Genomic DNA, 13545 nt, shown 5'->3' on the forward strand with positions numbered 1-13545 from the left:
GGGCACATTTAGGGAATTTTGGTGTGATTTTGGTGGCAGTTTTGGTCTGAATTTGGGGCAGTTTTGCTGTGATTTTGGGGCAGTTTTGGGGTATTTTGGGGCCGTTTTGGTGTGAATTTTTGGGGCAGTTTTCGGGCATTTTGGTGTCATTTTGGTGTGATTTTGGGGCAGTTTTGGTGTATTTTGCTGTGATTTTGGGGCCGTTTTGGTGGGAATTTTTGGGGCACTTTTAGGGAATTTTGGTGTGAATTTGGGGTATTTTGGTGTGAATTTTTGGGGCACTTTTGGTGTGAATTTGGTGTATTTCGGTGTGATTTTGGGGCCATTTTGGTGTAAATTTTTGGGGCACTTTTAGGGTATTTTGGTGTGATTTTGGGGCCGTTTTGGGGTGAATTTGGGGCAGTTTTGGTGTGAATTTTTGGGGCACTTTTGCTGTTATTTTGGTGTATTTTGCTGTGATTTTGGGGTGTTTTTGCTGTGATTTTGGTGTGAATTTTTGGGGCACTTTTAGGGTATTTTGCTGTGATTTTGGGGCCGTTTTGCTGTGATTTTGGTGTAAATTTTTGGGGCCGTTTTGGTGTATTTTGCTGTGATTTTGGGGCCATTTTTGCTGTGATTTTGGTGTAAATTTTTGGGGCACTTTTAGGGTATTTTGCTGTGATTTTGGGGCCGTTTTTGCTGTGATTTTGGGGCCGTTTTTGCTGTGATTCTGGTGTAAATTTTTGGGGCAGTTTTGGGGTATTTTGCTGTGAATTTTTGGGGCCATTTTGCTGTGATTTTGGTGTAAATTTTTGGGGCAGTTTTGGGGCCGTTTTGCTGTGATTTTGGGGTATTTTGCTGTGAATTTTTGGGGCACTTTTGGTGTGATTTTAGGGTATTTTGCTGTGATTTTGGGGCCGTTTTGCTGTGATTTTGGTGTAAATTTTTGGGGCAGTTTAGGGTATTTTGCTGTGATTTTGGGGCGTTTTTGCTGTGATTTTGGTGTAAATTTTTGGGGCACTTTTAGGGTATTTTGCTGTGATTTTGGTGTGAATTTTTGGGGCAGTTTAGGGTATTTTGCTGTGTTTTTGGGGCCGTTTTGGTGTGATTTTAGGGTATTTTGGTGTGATTTTTGGGCCATTTTGCTGTGATTTTGGGGCAGTTTTGGTGTATTTTGCTGTGATTTTGGGGCCATTTTTGCTGTGATTTTGGGGCCGTTATGGTGTAAATTTTTGGGGCAGTTTAGGGTATTTTGCTGTGATTTTGGTGTGAATTTTTGGGGCAGTTTAGGGTATTTTGCTGTGATTTTGGGGCCGTTTTGCTGTGATTTTGGGGCCGTTTTGGTGTAAATTTTTGGGGCAGTTTAGGGTATTTTGCTGTGATTTTGGTGTAAATTTTTGGGGCAGTTTAGGGTATTTTGCTGTGATTTTGGGGCCGTTTTGCTGTGATTTTGGGGCCGTTTTGCTGTGATTTTGGTGTAAATTTTTGGGGCCGTTTTGGTGTATTTTGCTGTGATTTTGGGGCCGTTTTGGTGTAAATTTTTGGGGCAGTTTAGGGTATTTTGCTGTGATTTTGGGGTATTTTGCTGTGAATTTTTGGGGCCGTTTTGGTGTGATTTTAGGGTATTTTGCTGTGATTTTGGTGTAAATTTTTGGGGCAGTTTAGGGTATTTTGGTGTGATTTTGGGGCCGTTTTGGTGTAAATTTTTGGGGCACTTTCAGGGTATTTTGCTGTAATTTTGGGCCGTTTTGCTGTGATTTTGGTGTAAATTTTTGGGGCTCACTCTGGCAGCGGTCGCAGAACCCGGGGCCGCCGCGCTCGCAGGAGCTGTGGAAGTTGCAGCCGCAATCCACCGAGCACTGGGGGGGCTCCTGGGACCCCCCCGAGGAGGAATTTTGGGGTTTGGGGTTGGTCCAGCCCAGGTGACAAACGCAGGTGAAGTTGGGGGGTCCCGAGCAGAATCCGTGGCCGCAGTCGGAGAAACACCTGGAGGGGGAAAAAACTCTCAGACACCCCAAAAACACCCGAAATTTCACATTTCTGGCACCAAAAAACACAAAAATATTTTGTCCAATATTTTCTCCATTTTTCCCCAATTTTTCCCCATTTTTTCCCCATTTTTTCCCCATTTTTCCCCCATTTTTTTTCTATTTTTTCCAAAATTTTTTCCCCCATTTTCTCTCATTTTTTCCCAATTTTTCCCCCATTTTTTTTCTACTTTTTCCCCATTTTCCCCCATTTTTTCCCTCATTTTCCCCCATTTTTTCCCCATATTTTCTCCAATTTTTCTTTCCAATTTTTTAACCTTTTTTTCTCCATTTTCCCTCCAACTTTCCCCAATTTTTTCCAATTTTTCCCCATTTTTCCCCCATTTTTTTCCTATTTTTCTCCCATTTTTTCCCCCATTTTCCCCCATTTTTCCCCCTTTTTTTTCCCCATTTTTTTCCATTTTTTCCCCATATTTTCTCCAATTTTTTTCCAATTTTTCCCCATTTTTCCCCGTTTTTCCCCATTTTTCCTCCATTTTTCCCCATTTTTTCCCTCATTTTTCCCCATTTTCCCCCATTTTTTTTCTATTTTTCCCCCATTTTTTCCCCATTTTCCCCCATTTTTTTTTCTATTTTTTTCCTCATTTTTCCCCATTTTCTTCCATTTTTCCCCATTTTTTTTCTATTTTTTCCCCATTATTCCCCATTTTTCCCCATTTTTCCCCATTTTTCCCCATTTTTTCCCTCATTTTTCCCCATTTTCCCCCCATTTTTCTCCATTTTTTTCCCCATTTTTTCCCCATTTTTTCCCCATTTTTCCCCATTTTTTTTCTATTTTTTTCCAATTTTCCCCCATTTTTTCCCCATTTTTCCCCCATTTTTTTTTCTATTTTTCCCCATTTTCCCCATTTTTCCCCATTTTCCCGTTTCCTCCCGTGGGCTCACAGCTGGCCACGCCGTCGCCATGGTAACCGCGCTGCCAGCGCCACTGGAAGCTGCCGGGGCTGTTGTGACAACGGCACATTCTCCCCATTCTCCCCATTCTCCCCATTCTCCCCAATTTTCCCCCATTTTCCCCAATTTTTCCCCATTTTACCCCATTTTTCCCCAAGTTTTTCCCCATTTTTTTTTCTATTTTTTCCCAATTTTTCCCCATTTTCCCCAATTTTTTCACCATTTTTTTTCTATATTTTTCCCATTTTTCCCCATTTTTCCCCATTTTTTCACTCATTTTTACCCATTTTTTCTCCCATTTTCCCCCATTTTTTCCCCATTTTCCCCCATTTTTTCCCCATATTTTCTCCAATTTTTGTCCAATTTTTCCCCATTTTTTCCCAATTTTTCCCCATTTTCCCCTCATTTTTCCCCATTTTTTTTCTATTTTTTTCCCCATTTTTTTCTATTTTTTTCCCCCATTTTTTCCCCATTTTCCCCCATTTTTTCCCCATATTTTCTCCAATTTTTTTCCAATTTTTCCCCATTTTTTCCCAATTTTTCCCCATTTTTTCCCAATTTTTTCCCCATTTTTTTTTCTATTTTTTCCCCATTTTTTCCCCATTTTCCCCATTTTTTCCCCATTTTTTTTCTATTTTTTCCCCCTTTTTTTCCATTTTTTCCCCATTTTTTTCCATTTTTTCCCCTATTTTTCCCCATTTTCCCCCATTTTTTTTTTCTATTTTTCCCCATTTTTCCCATTTTTTCCCCATTTTTCCCATTTTTCCCCCAATTTTTCCCCATTTTTCCCCGTTTTTCCCGTTTTCCCGGTTTCCGTCCCCGTTTCCTCACGTGGGCTCACAGCTGGCCACGCCGTCGCCATGGTAACCGCGCTGGCAGCGCCACTGGAAGCTGCCGGGGCTCTTGTGACAGCGGCACATTCTCCCCATTCTCCCCATTCTCCCCAATTTTCCCCAATTTTACCCCATTTTTTCCCAATTTTTCCCCATTTTCTCCCATTTTTTCCCCATTTTTTTTTCTATTTTTTCCCCTTTTTTCCCCATTTTCCCCAATTTTTTCCCCATTTTTTTTCTATTTTTTTCCCCCTTTTTTTCCATTTTTTCCCCATTTTTCCCCCATTTTTTTTCCTATTTTTGCCCCATTTTTTTCCCATTTTTGCCCAATTTTTCCCCATTTTTTTCCAATTTTTTCCCCATTTTTTTCTATTTTTTTCCCCATTTTTCCCCATTTTTCCCCCATTTTTTTTCTATTTTTTCTCCATTTTTTCCCCCATTTTCCCCCATTTTTTCTCCAATTTTTCTCCATTTTTTCCCCATTTTTTCCCCATTTTTCCCCCATATTTTCCCCATTTTTCTCCCATTTTTCCCCATTTTTCCCCCATATTTTTCTATTTTTTCTCCATTTTTTCCCCCATTTTCCCCCATTTTTTCTCCAATTTTTCTCCATTTTTTCCCCATTTTTTCCCCATTTTTCCCCCATATTTTCCCCATTTTTCTCCCATTTTTCCCCATTTTTCCCCCATTTTTTTTTCTATTTTTTCTCCATTTTTTCCCCCATTTTCCCCCATTTTTTCTCCAATTTTTCCCCATTTTTTTTCCATTTTTTCCCCACATTTTCACCAATTTTTTTCCAATTTTCCCCCATTTCTTCCCATTTTTTTTCCTATTTTTCCCCCAATTTTTTCCCCATTTTTCCCCAATTTTTCCCCAATTTTTCCCCTTTTTTCCCCATTTTTGTTCTATTTTTTCCCATTTTTTCCCCATTTTTTCCCCATTTTCCCCCATTTTTTCCCATTTTTCCCCATTTTTCCCCCATTTTTTCCCCATTTTTCCCCATTTTTTCCCCATTTTTCCCCCATTTTTTCCCCATTTTTCCCCCATTTTTCCCCATTTTCCCCCCATTTTTTTTCCATTTTTTTCCCCATTTTTCCCCATTTTTTCCCCGTTTTTTTTCTATTTTTTCCCCTTTTTTTTTCTATTTTTTTCCCCATTTTTCCCCCATTTTCCCCCATTTTTTCCCCATTTTTTCCCCATTTTCCCCCATTTTTTCCCCATTTTTTCCCCATTTTCCCCCATTTTTTCCCCCATTTTTCCCCATTTTTCCCCATTTTTTCCCCATTTTTCCCCATTTTTCCCCATTTTTCCCCCATTTTTTCCCCCATTTTTCCCCATTTTTCCCCCATTTTTTCCCCATTTTTCCCCATTTTTCCCCATTTTTCCCCCATTTTTTTTCCAATTTTTTCCCCATTTTTTTCTATTTTTTTCCCCATTTTTCCCCATTTTTCCCAATTTTTCCCCATTTTTTCTCCCATTTTCCCCCATTTTTTCTCCCATTTTCCCCCATTTTTCCCCATTTTTTCCTATTTTTTCCCCATTTTCCCGTTTCCTCACGTGGGCTCACAGCTGGCCACGCCGTCGCCATGGTAACCGCGCTGGCAGCGGCACTGGAAGCTGCCGGGGCTGTTGTGACAACGGGCGCGCGGGTGACAACGAGCCAGGCCCAGCCGACACTCGTCCACGTCCGGACACCGGCTGTACCACCACCGCTGGTCACCCTGCTGGTCATCCTCGTCACCGTGGTCACCTTGGTCACCTTGGTGGTCAGCCTGGTCACCTTGGTCAGCCTGGTGGTCAGCCTGGTCACCTTGGTCAGCCTGGTGGTCATCGTGGTCACCTTGGTCACCTTGGTGCTCAGCCTGGTCATTGTGGTCATGGTGGTCATCGTGGTCACCTTGGTCACCTTGGTGGTCATGGTGGTCATGGTTGTCATTGTGGTCATGGTGGTCACCTTGGTGGTCAGCGTGGTCACCTTGGTCACCTTGGTGGTCAGCGTGGTCACCTTGGTCAGCCTGGTGGTCATGGTGGTCATGGTGGTCATCATAATCATGGTGGTCACCTTGGTCACCTTGGTGGTCAGCATGGTCATTGTGGTCACCTTGGTGGTCAGTGTGGTCACCTTGGTCACCTTGGTGGTCAGCGTGGTCACCTTGGTCAGCCTGGTCAGCCTGGTGGTCATGGTGGTCATTGTGGTCACCTTTGTCAGCCTGGTGGTCATCGTGGTCATGGTGGTCACCTTGGTCACCTCGGTGCTCAGCGTGGTCACCTTGGTCAGCCTGGTGGTCATGGTGATCATTGTGGTCATGGTGGTCAGCTTGGTCACCTTGGTGGTCAGCGTGGTCACCTTGGTCACCATGGTCAGCCTGGTGGTCATCGTGGTCATTGTGGTCATCATGGTCAGCCTGGTGGTCATGGTGGTCATTGTGGTCATGGTGGTCATTGTGGTCATCATGATCATGGTGGTCACCTTGGTGGTCACCTTGGTCACCTTGGTGGTCAGCGTGGTCCTTGTGGTCACCTTGGTCACCTTGGTGGTCAGCGTGGTCCTTGTGGTCACCTTGGTCACCTTGGTGCTCAGCGTGGTCACCATGGTCAGCCTGGTGGTCATCGTGGTCATTGTGGTCATGGTGGTCACCTTGGTGGTCATCGTGGTCACCTTGGTCAGCCTGGTCAGCCTGGTGGTCATGGTGGTCATTGTGGTCACCTTTGTCAGCCTGGTGGTCATCGTGGTCATTGTGGTCATCATGATCATGGTGGCCACCTTGGTCACCTTGGTGGTCAGCGTGGTCACCTTGGTCAGCCTGGTGGTCATGGTGGTCATTGTGGTCATGGTGGTCACCATGGTGGTCATTGTGGTCATGGTGGTCACCATGGTGGTCATTGTGGTCATGGTGGTCACCATGGTGGTCACCATGGTCAGCCTGGTGGTCATGGTGGTCATTGTGGTCATGGTGGTCACCTTGGTGCTCAGCGTGGTCACCTTGGTCACCTTGGTCAGCCTGGTGGTCATGGTGGTCAGCCTGGTGGTCATGGTGGTCATCATGGTCATTGTGGTCAGCTTGGTCATGGTGGTCACCTTGGTCAGCCTGGTGGTCATTGTGGTCATCATGGTCATTGTGGTCAGCTTGGTCAGCCTGGTGGGCAGCTTCATGGTCACCCTGCTGGTCTTTGTGGTCACTGTGGTCACCCTGGGGGTCAGTCTGGTGGTCACTCCAGTCACTCTGGTCCTTCTGGTGGTCACTCAGGTCACCCCAGTGGTCACTCAGGTACTTCTGGTGGTCACTCAGCTTCTTTTGATGGTCACTCTGGTCACTCAGGTGGTCACTCAGGTTCTTCTGGTGGTCCCTCAGGTCACTCAGGTGGTCACCCTGGTCACCCTGGTCACTCAGGTGGTCAGCCTGGTCACTCTGGTGGTCACTCAGGTCACTCCAGTGGTCACCCTGGTCACTCCGGTGGTCACCCTGGTCCTTTTGGTGGTCACTGGGGTTCTTCAGGTGGTCACTCCGGTGGTCACTCAGGTTCTTCAGGTGGTCACTCTGGTGGTCACTGAGGTTCTTCAGGTGATCACTCTGGTGGTCACTCTGGTTCTTCAGGTGGTCACTCCGGTGGTCACTCAGGCTCTTCAGGTGGTCACTGAGGTTCTTCAGGTGGTCACTCTGGTTCTTCAGGTGGTCACTCTGGTGGTCACTGGGGTTCTTCAGGTGGTCACTGAGGTTCTTCAGGTGGTCACTGGGGTGGTCACTCTGGTGGTCACTGGGGTTCTTCAGGTGGTCACTCTGGTGGTCACTGGGGTTCTTCAGGTGGTCACTCTGGTGGTCACTCTGGTGGTCACTGGGGTGGTCACTCTGGTGGTCACTGAGGTTCTTCAGGTGGTCACTCCGGTGGTCACTCAGGTTCTTCAGGTGGTCACTGAGGTTCTTCAGGTGGTCACTCCGGTGGTCACTCTGGTGGTCACTGGGGTTCTTCAGGTGGTCACTGGGGTGGTCACTCTGGTGGTCACTCTGGTGGTCACTCAGGTTCTTCAGGTGGTCACTGGGGTGGTCACTCTGGTGGTCACTCTGGTGGTCACTCAGGTTCTTCAGGTGGTCACTGGGGTGGTCACTCTGGTGGTCACTGAGGCTCTTCAGGTGGTCACTGGGGTGGTCACTCTGGTGGTCACTGAGGCTCTCCAGGTGGTCACTCTGGTGGTCACTCCGGTGGTCACTCTGGTGGTCACTGGGGTGTCCGGAGCTGTCCTGGTGGCCCAGGGCCACCGAGCAGTTGGGGAAGTGCCGGGGCCCCGAGAAGTCGCCCTCGAAGCACCTGGGGGGCAAATTGGGGTCAATTTGTGGCTTTTTGGGTCATTTTGGGGCGTTTTGGGTCATTTTGGGTCATTTTGGAGCATTTTAGGCCATTTTGGGGCCATTTTGGGCAGTTTTTGGGCTTTTGGGGCCATTTTGGGTCATGTTGGGCCATTTTGGGGCTATTTTGGGTCATTTTGGGGTTTTTTAGGTCATTTTGGGGCTATTTTGGGCCATTTTGGGGCGTTTTCGGTCATTTTGGGGCGTTTTGGGCCATTTTGGGGCGTTTTGGGGCCATTTTGGGGCTTTTTAGGTCATTTTGGGCCATTTGGGAGCATTTTGGGGCATTTTGGGCCATTTTGGGGCTTTTTAGGTCGTTTTGGGCCATTTTGGGGCCATTTTAGGGCATTTTGGGCCATTTTGGGGCTATTTTGGGTCATTTTGGGGCTTTTTAGGTCATTTTGGGCCATTTTGGGGCCATTTTGGGTCATTTTGGGGCTATTTTGGGGCGTTTTAGGTCATTTTGGGCCATTTTGGGGCTATTTTGGGTCATTTTGGGGTTTTTTAGGTCATTTTGGGGCTATTTTGGGCCATTTTGGGGCGTTTTCGGTCATTTTGGGGCGTTTTGGGCCATTTTGGGGCGTTTTGGGGCCATTTTGGGGCTTTTTAGGTCATTTTGGGCCATTTGGGAGCATTTTGGGGCATTTTGGGCCATTTTGGGGCTTTTTAGGTCGTTTTGGGCCATTTTGGGGCCATTTTAGGGCATTTTGGGCCATTTTGGGGCTATTTTGGGTCATTTTGGGGCTTTTTAGGTCATTTTGGGCCATTTTGGGGCTATTTTGGGTCATTTTGGGGCGTTTAGGGTCATTTTGGGGCGTTTTAGGTCATTTTGGGGCTATTTTGGGCAGTTTTTGGGCTTTTGGGGCCATTTTGGGCCATTCTGGGGCGTTTTGGGCAGTTTTTGGGCTTTTTGGGGCCATTTTAGGGCATTTTGGGGCATTTTGGGGCTTTTTGGGGGCATTTAGAGGCGTTTTGGGGCATTTTGGGGTATTTTTGGGGCGTTTTGGGGCATTTTGGGGCTTTTTGGGGTTTTGCTGAGGGGCGGCTTGGGAACGTCAAAATCAGCCCAAAAAACTCCAAAATTAGCCAAAAAACACCAAAATTGGCCCCAAAAAAAACCCCCCAAATTGGCCCAAAACAACCTCAAAATTGACCCCAAAAAAACCCCAAAATCGACCCAAAAAACCCCAAAACTGCCCCAAAAAAAAACCCCAAAAATGGCCCAAAAACCCCCAAAACTGGACCCAAAAAAACCTCCAAAAGTGGCCTAAAAAAACCCAAAATTGGCCAAAAAAAACCCCCCAAAATCGACCCAAAAAACCCCAAAACTGCCCCAAAAAAACCCCAAAATTGGCCAAAAAAACCCCCCAAAATCGACCCAAAAAAACCCCCCAAAACTGGCCCAAAAAACCCCAAAACTGCCCCAAAAAAACTCCCAAAACTGGCCAAAAAAACCCCAAAACTGCCCCAAAAAAAACCCCCAAAAATGGCCCAAAAACCCCCAAAACTGGACCCAAAAAAACTTCCAAAAGTGGCCCAAAAAAACCCAAAATTGGCCAAAAAAAACCCCCAAAATCGACCCAAAAAACCCCAAAACTGCCCCAAAAAAACCCCAAAATTGGCCAAAAAAACCCCCAAAATCGACCCAAAAAACCCCAAAACTGCCCCAAAAAACCCCCAAAACTGGATCCCAAAAAACCTCCAAAAGTGGCCCAAAAAACCCCAAAACTGCCCAAAAAAAAACCCCAAAAGTGGCCCAAAAAAACCCCAAAACTGCCCAAAAACCCCCAAAACTGGACCCAAAAAACCTCCAAAACTGGCCCCAAAAAAACCCCAAAATTGGCCAAAAAAACCCCAAAATTGGCCAAAAAAACCCCAAAACTGCCTCAAAAAAAACCCCAAAACTGCCCCAAAAAAACCCCCAAAATTGGCCAAAAAAAACCCCAAAATCGACCCAAAAAACCCCAAAATTGACCAGAAAAAAACCCCAAATTCAGCTCAAAAAACCCAAAATTGGCCAAAAAACCCCAAAATCGAGCAGAAAAAAAATCCCAAACTTGGCCCAAAAATCCCCAAAAAATCCCCTCCAAAAAACCCCAGAATCCCCCCCAAAACTCCAACCCCCCCCCCCCCCAGACCCCCCAAAGCCCCCCGGGAGCCCCCAAATTCCCCCAAACCCCCCCAAATCCCCCCCGGGACCCCCAAATCCCCCCCGGGACCCCCAAATTCCCCCAAATCACCCCCAAATCTCCCCAATTCCCCCCCCAAATGCCCCCCTGGGATCCCCAAGCCCCCCCCGAGACCCCCAAATCCCCCCCAAATTCCCCCCAAATCCCCCCCGGGACCCCCAAATCCCCCCCGGGACCCCCAAATTCCCCCAAATCACCCCCAAATCTCCCCAATTCCCCCCCCAAATGCCCCCCTGGGATCCCCAAGCCCCCCCCGAGACCCCCAAACCCCCCCCAAATCCCCCCAAATCCCCCCCAGGACCCCCAAACCCCCCCGGGACCCCCAAATCCCCCCAAACCCCCCCAAATCTCCCCAAATCCCCCCCAAATGCCCCCCCGGGACCCCCAACCCCCCCCCGGGACCCCCAAATCCCCCTAAAATCTCCACAATCCCCCCCAAATCCCCCCCGGGACCCCCAAATTCCCCCAAATCCCCCCAAAATCTCCCCAATCCCTCCCCAAACCCCCCCCGGGACCCCCAAATCCCCCTAAAATCTCCACAATCCCCCCCAAATCCCCCCCGGGACCCCCAGATCCCCCCCAGGCCCCCAAATCCCCCCCAAATCCCCCCAAAATCTCCCCAAATCCCCCCCCAAACCCCCCCAAACCCCCCCCAGGACCCCCAAATCCCCCCCAAATGCCCCCCCGGGATCACCAAATCCCCCCCGGGACCCCCAACCCCCCCCAAATCCCCCCCCGGGACCCCCAAGCTCCCCCCGGGATCCCCAAATTCCCCCAAACCCCCCCCAAATCCCCCCCAAATGCCCCCCCGGGATCCCCAAGCCCCCCCGGGACGCCCAAATTCCCCCCAAATCCCCCCCCGGGACCCCCAAACCCCCCCCCGGGATCCCCAAATCCCCCCCAAATCCCCCCGGGAACCCCAAGCCCACCCGGGACCCCCAAATCCCCCCCAGGACCCCCAAATTCCCCCAAATCCCCCCAAAATCTCCCCAAATCCCCCCCAGGACCCCCAAATCCCCCCCCAATCCCCCCCCAAATCTCCCCAAATCCCCCCCAGGACCCCCAAGCCCCCCCCGGGATCCCCAAATCCCCCCCAAACCCCCCCCAAAGCCCCCCCAAGTCCCCCCTGGGACCCCCAAATCCCCCCCAGGACCCCCAAATCCCCCCCAAATCCCCCCCCGGAACCCCCAAATTCCCCCAAATCCCCCCCAAGCCCCCCCCCCAAATCTCCCCCAAAGCCCCCTGGGACCCCCAAATCCCCCCTGGGATCCCCAAATCCCCCCCACATGCCCCCCCGGGACCCCCAAATCCCCCCAAAATCCCCCCCCGGGACCCCCAAGCCCCCCCCGGGATCCCCAAATTCCCCCAAATCCCCCCCAAACCCCCCCCAAATTCCCCCCAAATGCCCCCCCCGGGACCCCCAAGCCCCCCCCGGGACCCCCAAGCCCCCCCCGGGATCCCCAAATCCCCCCCAAATCCCCCCGGGAACCCCAAGCCCACCCGGGACCCCCAAATCCCCCCCAGGATCCCCAAATTCCCCCCAAATCCCCCCCCGGAACCCCCAAGCCCCCCCCGGGATCCCCAAATTCCCCCAAATCCCCCCCAAACCCCCCCCAAATTCCCCCCAAATGCCCCCCCCGGGACCCCCAAACCCCCCCAGGACCCCCAAGCCCCCCCTGGGAACCCCAAGCCCCCCCCCGGGACCCCCATCCCCACCTGCCCAGGGCGGGGTTCCGGCTGTTCCCGCACCAGCCGCACTCGTGCTGGGACAGGCATTCCTGACAGGAGCCGAGCTGGGAACAGCCCCGGCACTGCGGGCTGGAGTGAACGCTGCAAAACACCCAAAAACACCCAAAATCACCCGAAATGTCAGTCGGAGACACTCGGGAACCCCAAAAACACCCAAAAACACCCGAAAAACACCCGAAATGTCGGTCTGAGACACTCGGGAACCCCAAAAACCACACCAAATACCCCCAAAACCTCCCAAAACCACCCCAGAACCACCCCAAAACACCCCAGAAACACCCGAAATGTCAGTCGGAGACACTCGGGACACCCAAAAACACCGAAAATCACCCCAAAACCACCCCAAAACACCCCAAAAACACCCAAAACACCCCCAGAAACACCCGAAATGTCCCCCAGGAACAGCCCCGGCACTGCGGGCTGGAGTGAACGCTGGAAAACACCCAAAAACACCCCGAAACAGCCTGAAATGTCAGTCGGAGACACTCGGGAACCCCAAAAACACCCAAAACACCCCAAAACACCCCAAAACAGCCTGAAATGTCAGTCGGAGACACTCGGGAACCCCAAAAATCACCCCAGAAACAGCCTGAAATGTCAGTCAGAGACACTCGGGACCACCAAAAACACCCCAAACCACCCCAAAACACCCAAAAACAGCCCAAAAACACCCCGAAACACCCCAAAACAGCCTGAAATGTCAGTCGGAGACACTCGGGACCACCAAAAACACCCAAAATCACCCCAAAAACACCCAAAACAACCCCAGAAACACCCGAAATGTCAGTCGGAGACACTCGGGAACCCCAAAAACACCCCAAAAACACCCCAAAACACCCCAAAAACACCCCGAAAACACCCAAAATGTCAGTCAGAGACACCCGGGAACCCCAAAAACCACACCAAATACCCCCAAAACCGCCCAAAAACACCCCGAAACCACCCCAGAAACACCCGAAATGTCCCCCAGGAACAGCCCCGGCACTGCGGGCTGGAGTGAACGCTGGAAAACACCCAAAACACCCGAAAAACACCCGAAATGTCAGTCGGAGACACCCGGGAACCCCAAAAACACCCAAAATCACCCCAAAATCACCCCAAAACACCCCAAAAACACCCCGAAACACCCCGAAACACCCCAAAACAGCCTGAAATGTCAGTCGGAGACACTCGGGAACCCCAAAAACACCCAAAATCACCCCAAAACAGCCTGAAATGTCAGTCTGAGACACTCGGGACCACCAAAAACCACACCAAATACCCCCAAAAACACCCCAAAACACCCCAAAAACACCCCAAAATCACCCCAAAAACACCCAAAATCACCCCAAAAACACCCCAAAACAGCCTGAAATGTCAGTCGGAGACACTCAGGACCACCAAAAACACCCAAAAACACCCCAAAAACACCCCAAAACACCCAAAACACCCCAAAACACCCGAAATGTTCTCCAGGAACAGCCCCGGCACTGCGGGCTGGAGTGAACGCTGAAAAACACCCAAAAACACC

General features: G+C 49.8%; 2 protein-coding genes across 2 annotated transcripts in view; both read right to left on the reverse strand.

The window, feature by feature from the left end:
* Positions 1 to 13545, reverse strand: part of PSMC4 (proteasome 26S subunit, ATPase 4) — a 277421-nt gene that overhangs the window by 179020 nt on the left and 84856 nt on the right. The window lies entirely within an intron of this gene.
* The window catches only part of MEGF8 (multiple EGF like domains 8), a 172158-nt gene that overhangs the window by 85720 nt on the left and 72893 nt on the right, over positions 1 to 13545 (reverse strand). The window contains exons 19-21 of the mRNA XM_086864863.1: positions 12003 to 12116; positions 5312 to 8059; positions 1763 to 1965 (exon numbers count right to left, since the gene is read on the reverse strand). Coding sequence (XP_086720989.1) covers positions 1763 to 1965; positions 5312 to 8059; positions 12003 to 12116 — 3065 coding nt within the window. The remainder of the gene's footprint in view (positions 1 to 1762; positions 1966 to 5311; positions 8060 to 12002; positions 12117 to 13545) is intronic.

The sequence above is a fragment of the Cyanistes caeruleus genome, chromosome 28 (assembly GCF_971803275.1).
Source record: "Cyanistes caeruleus chromosome 28, bCyaCae1.hap1.1, whole genome shotgun sequence".
Lineage (NCBI taxonomy): Eukaryota > Metazoa > Chordata > Aves > Passeriformes > Paridae > Cyanistes > Cyanistes caeruleus.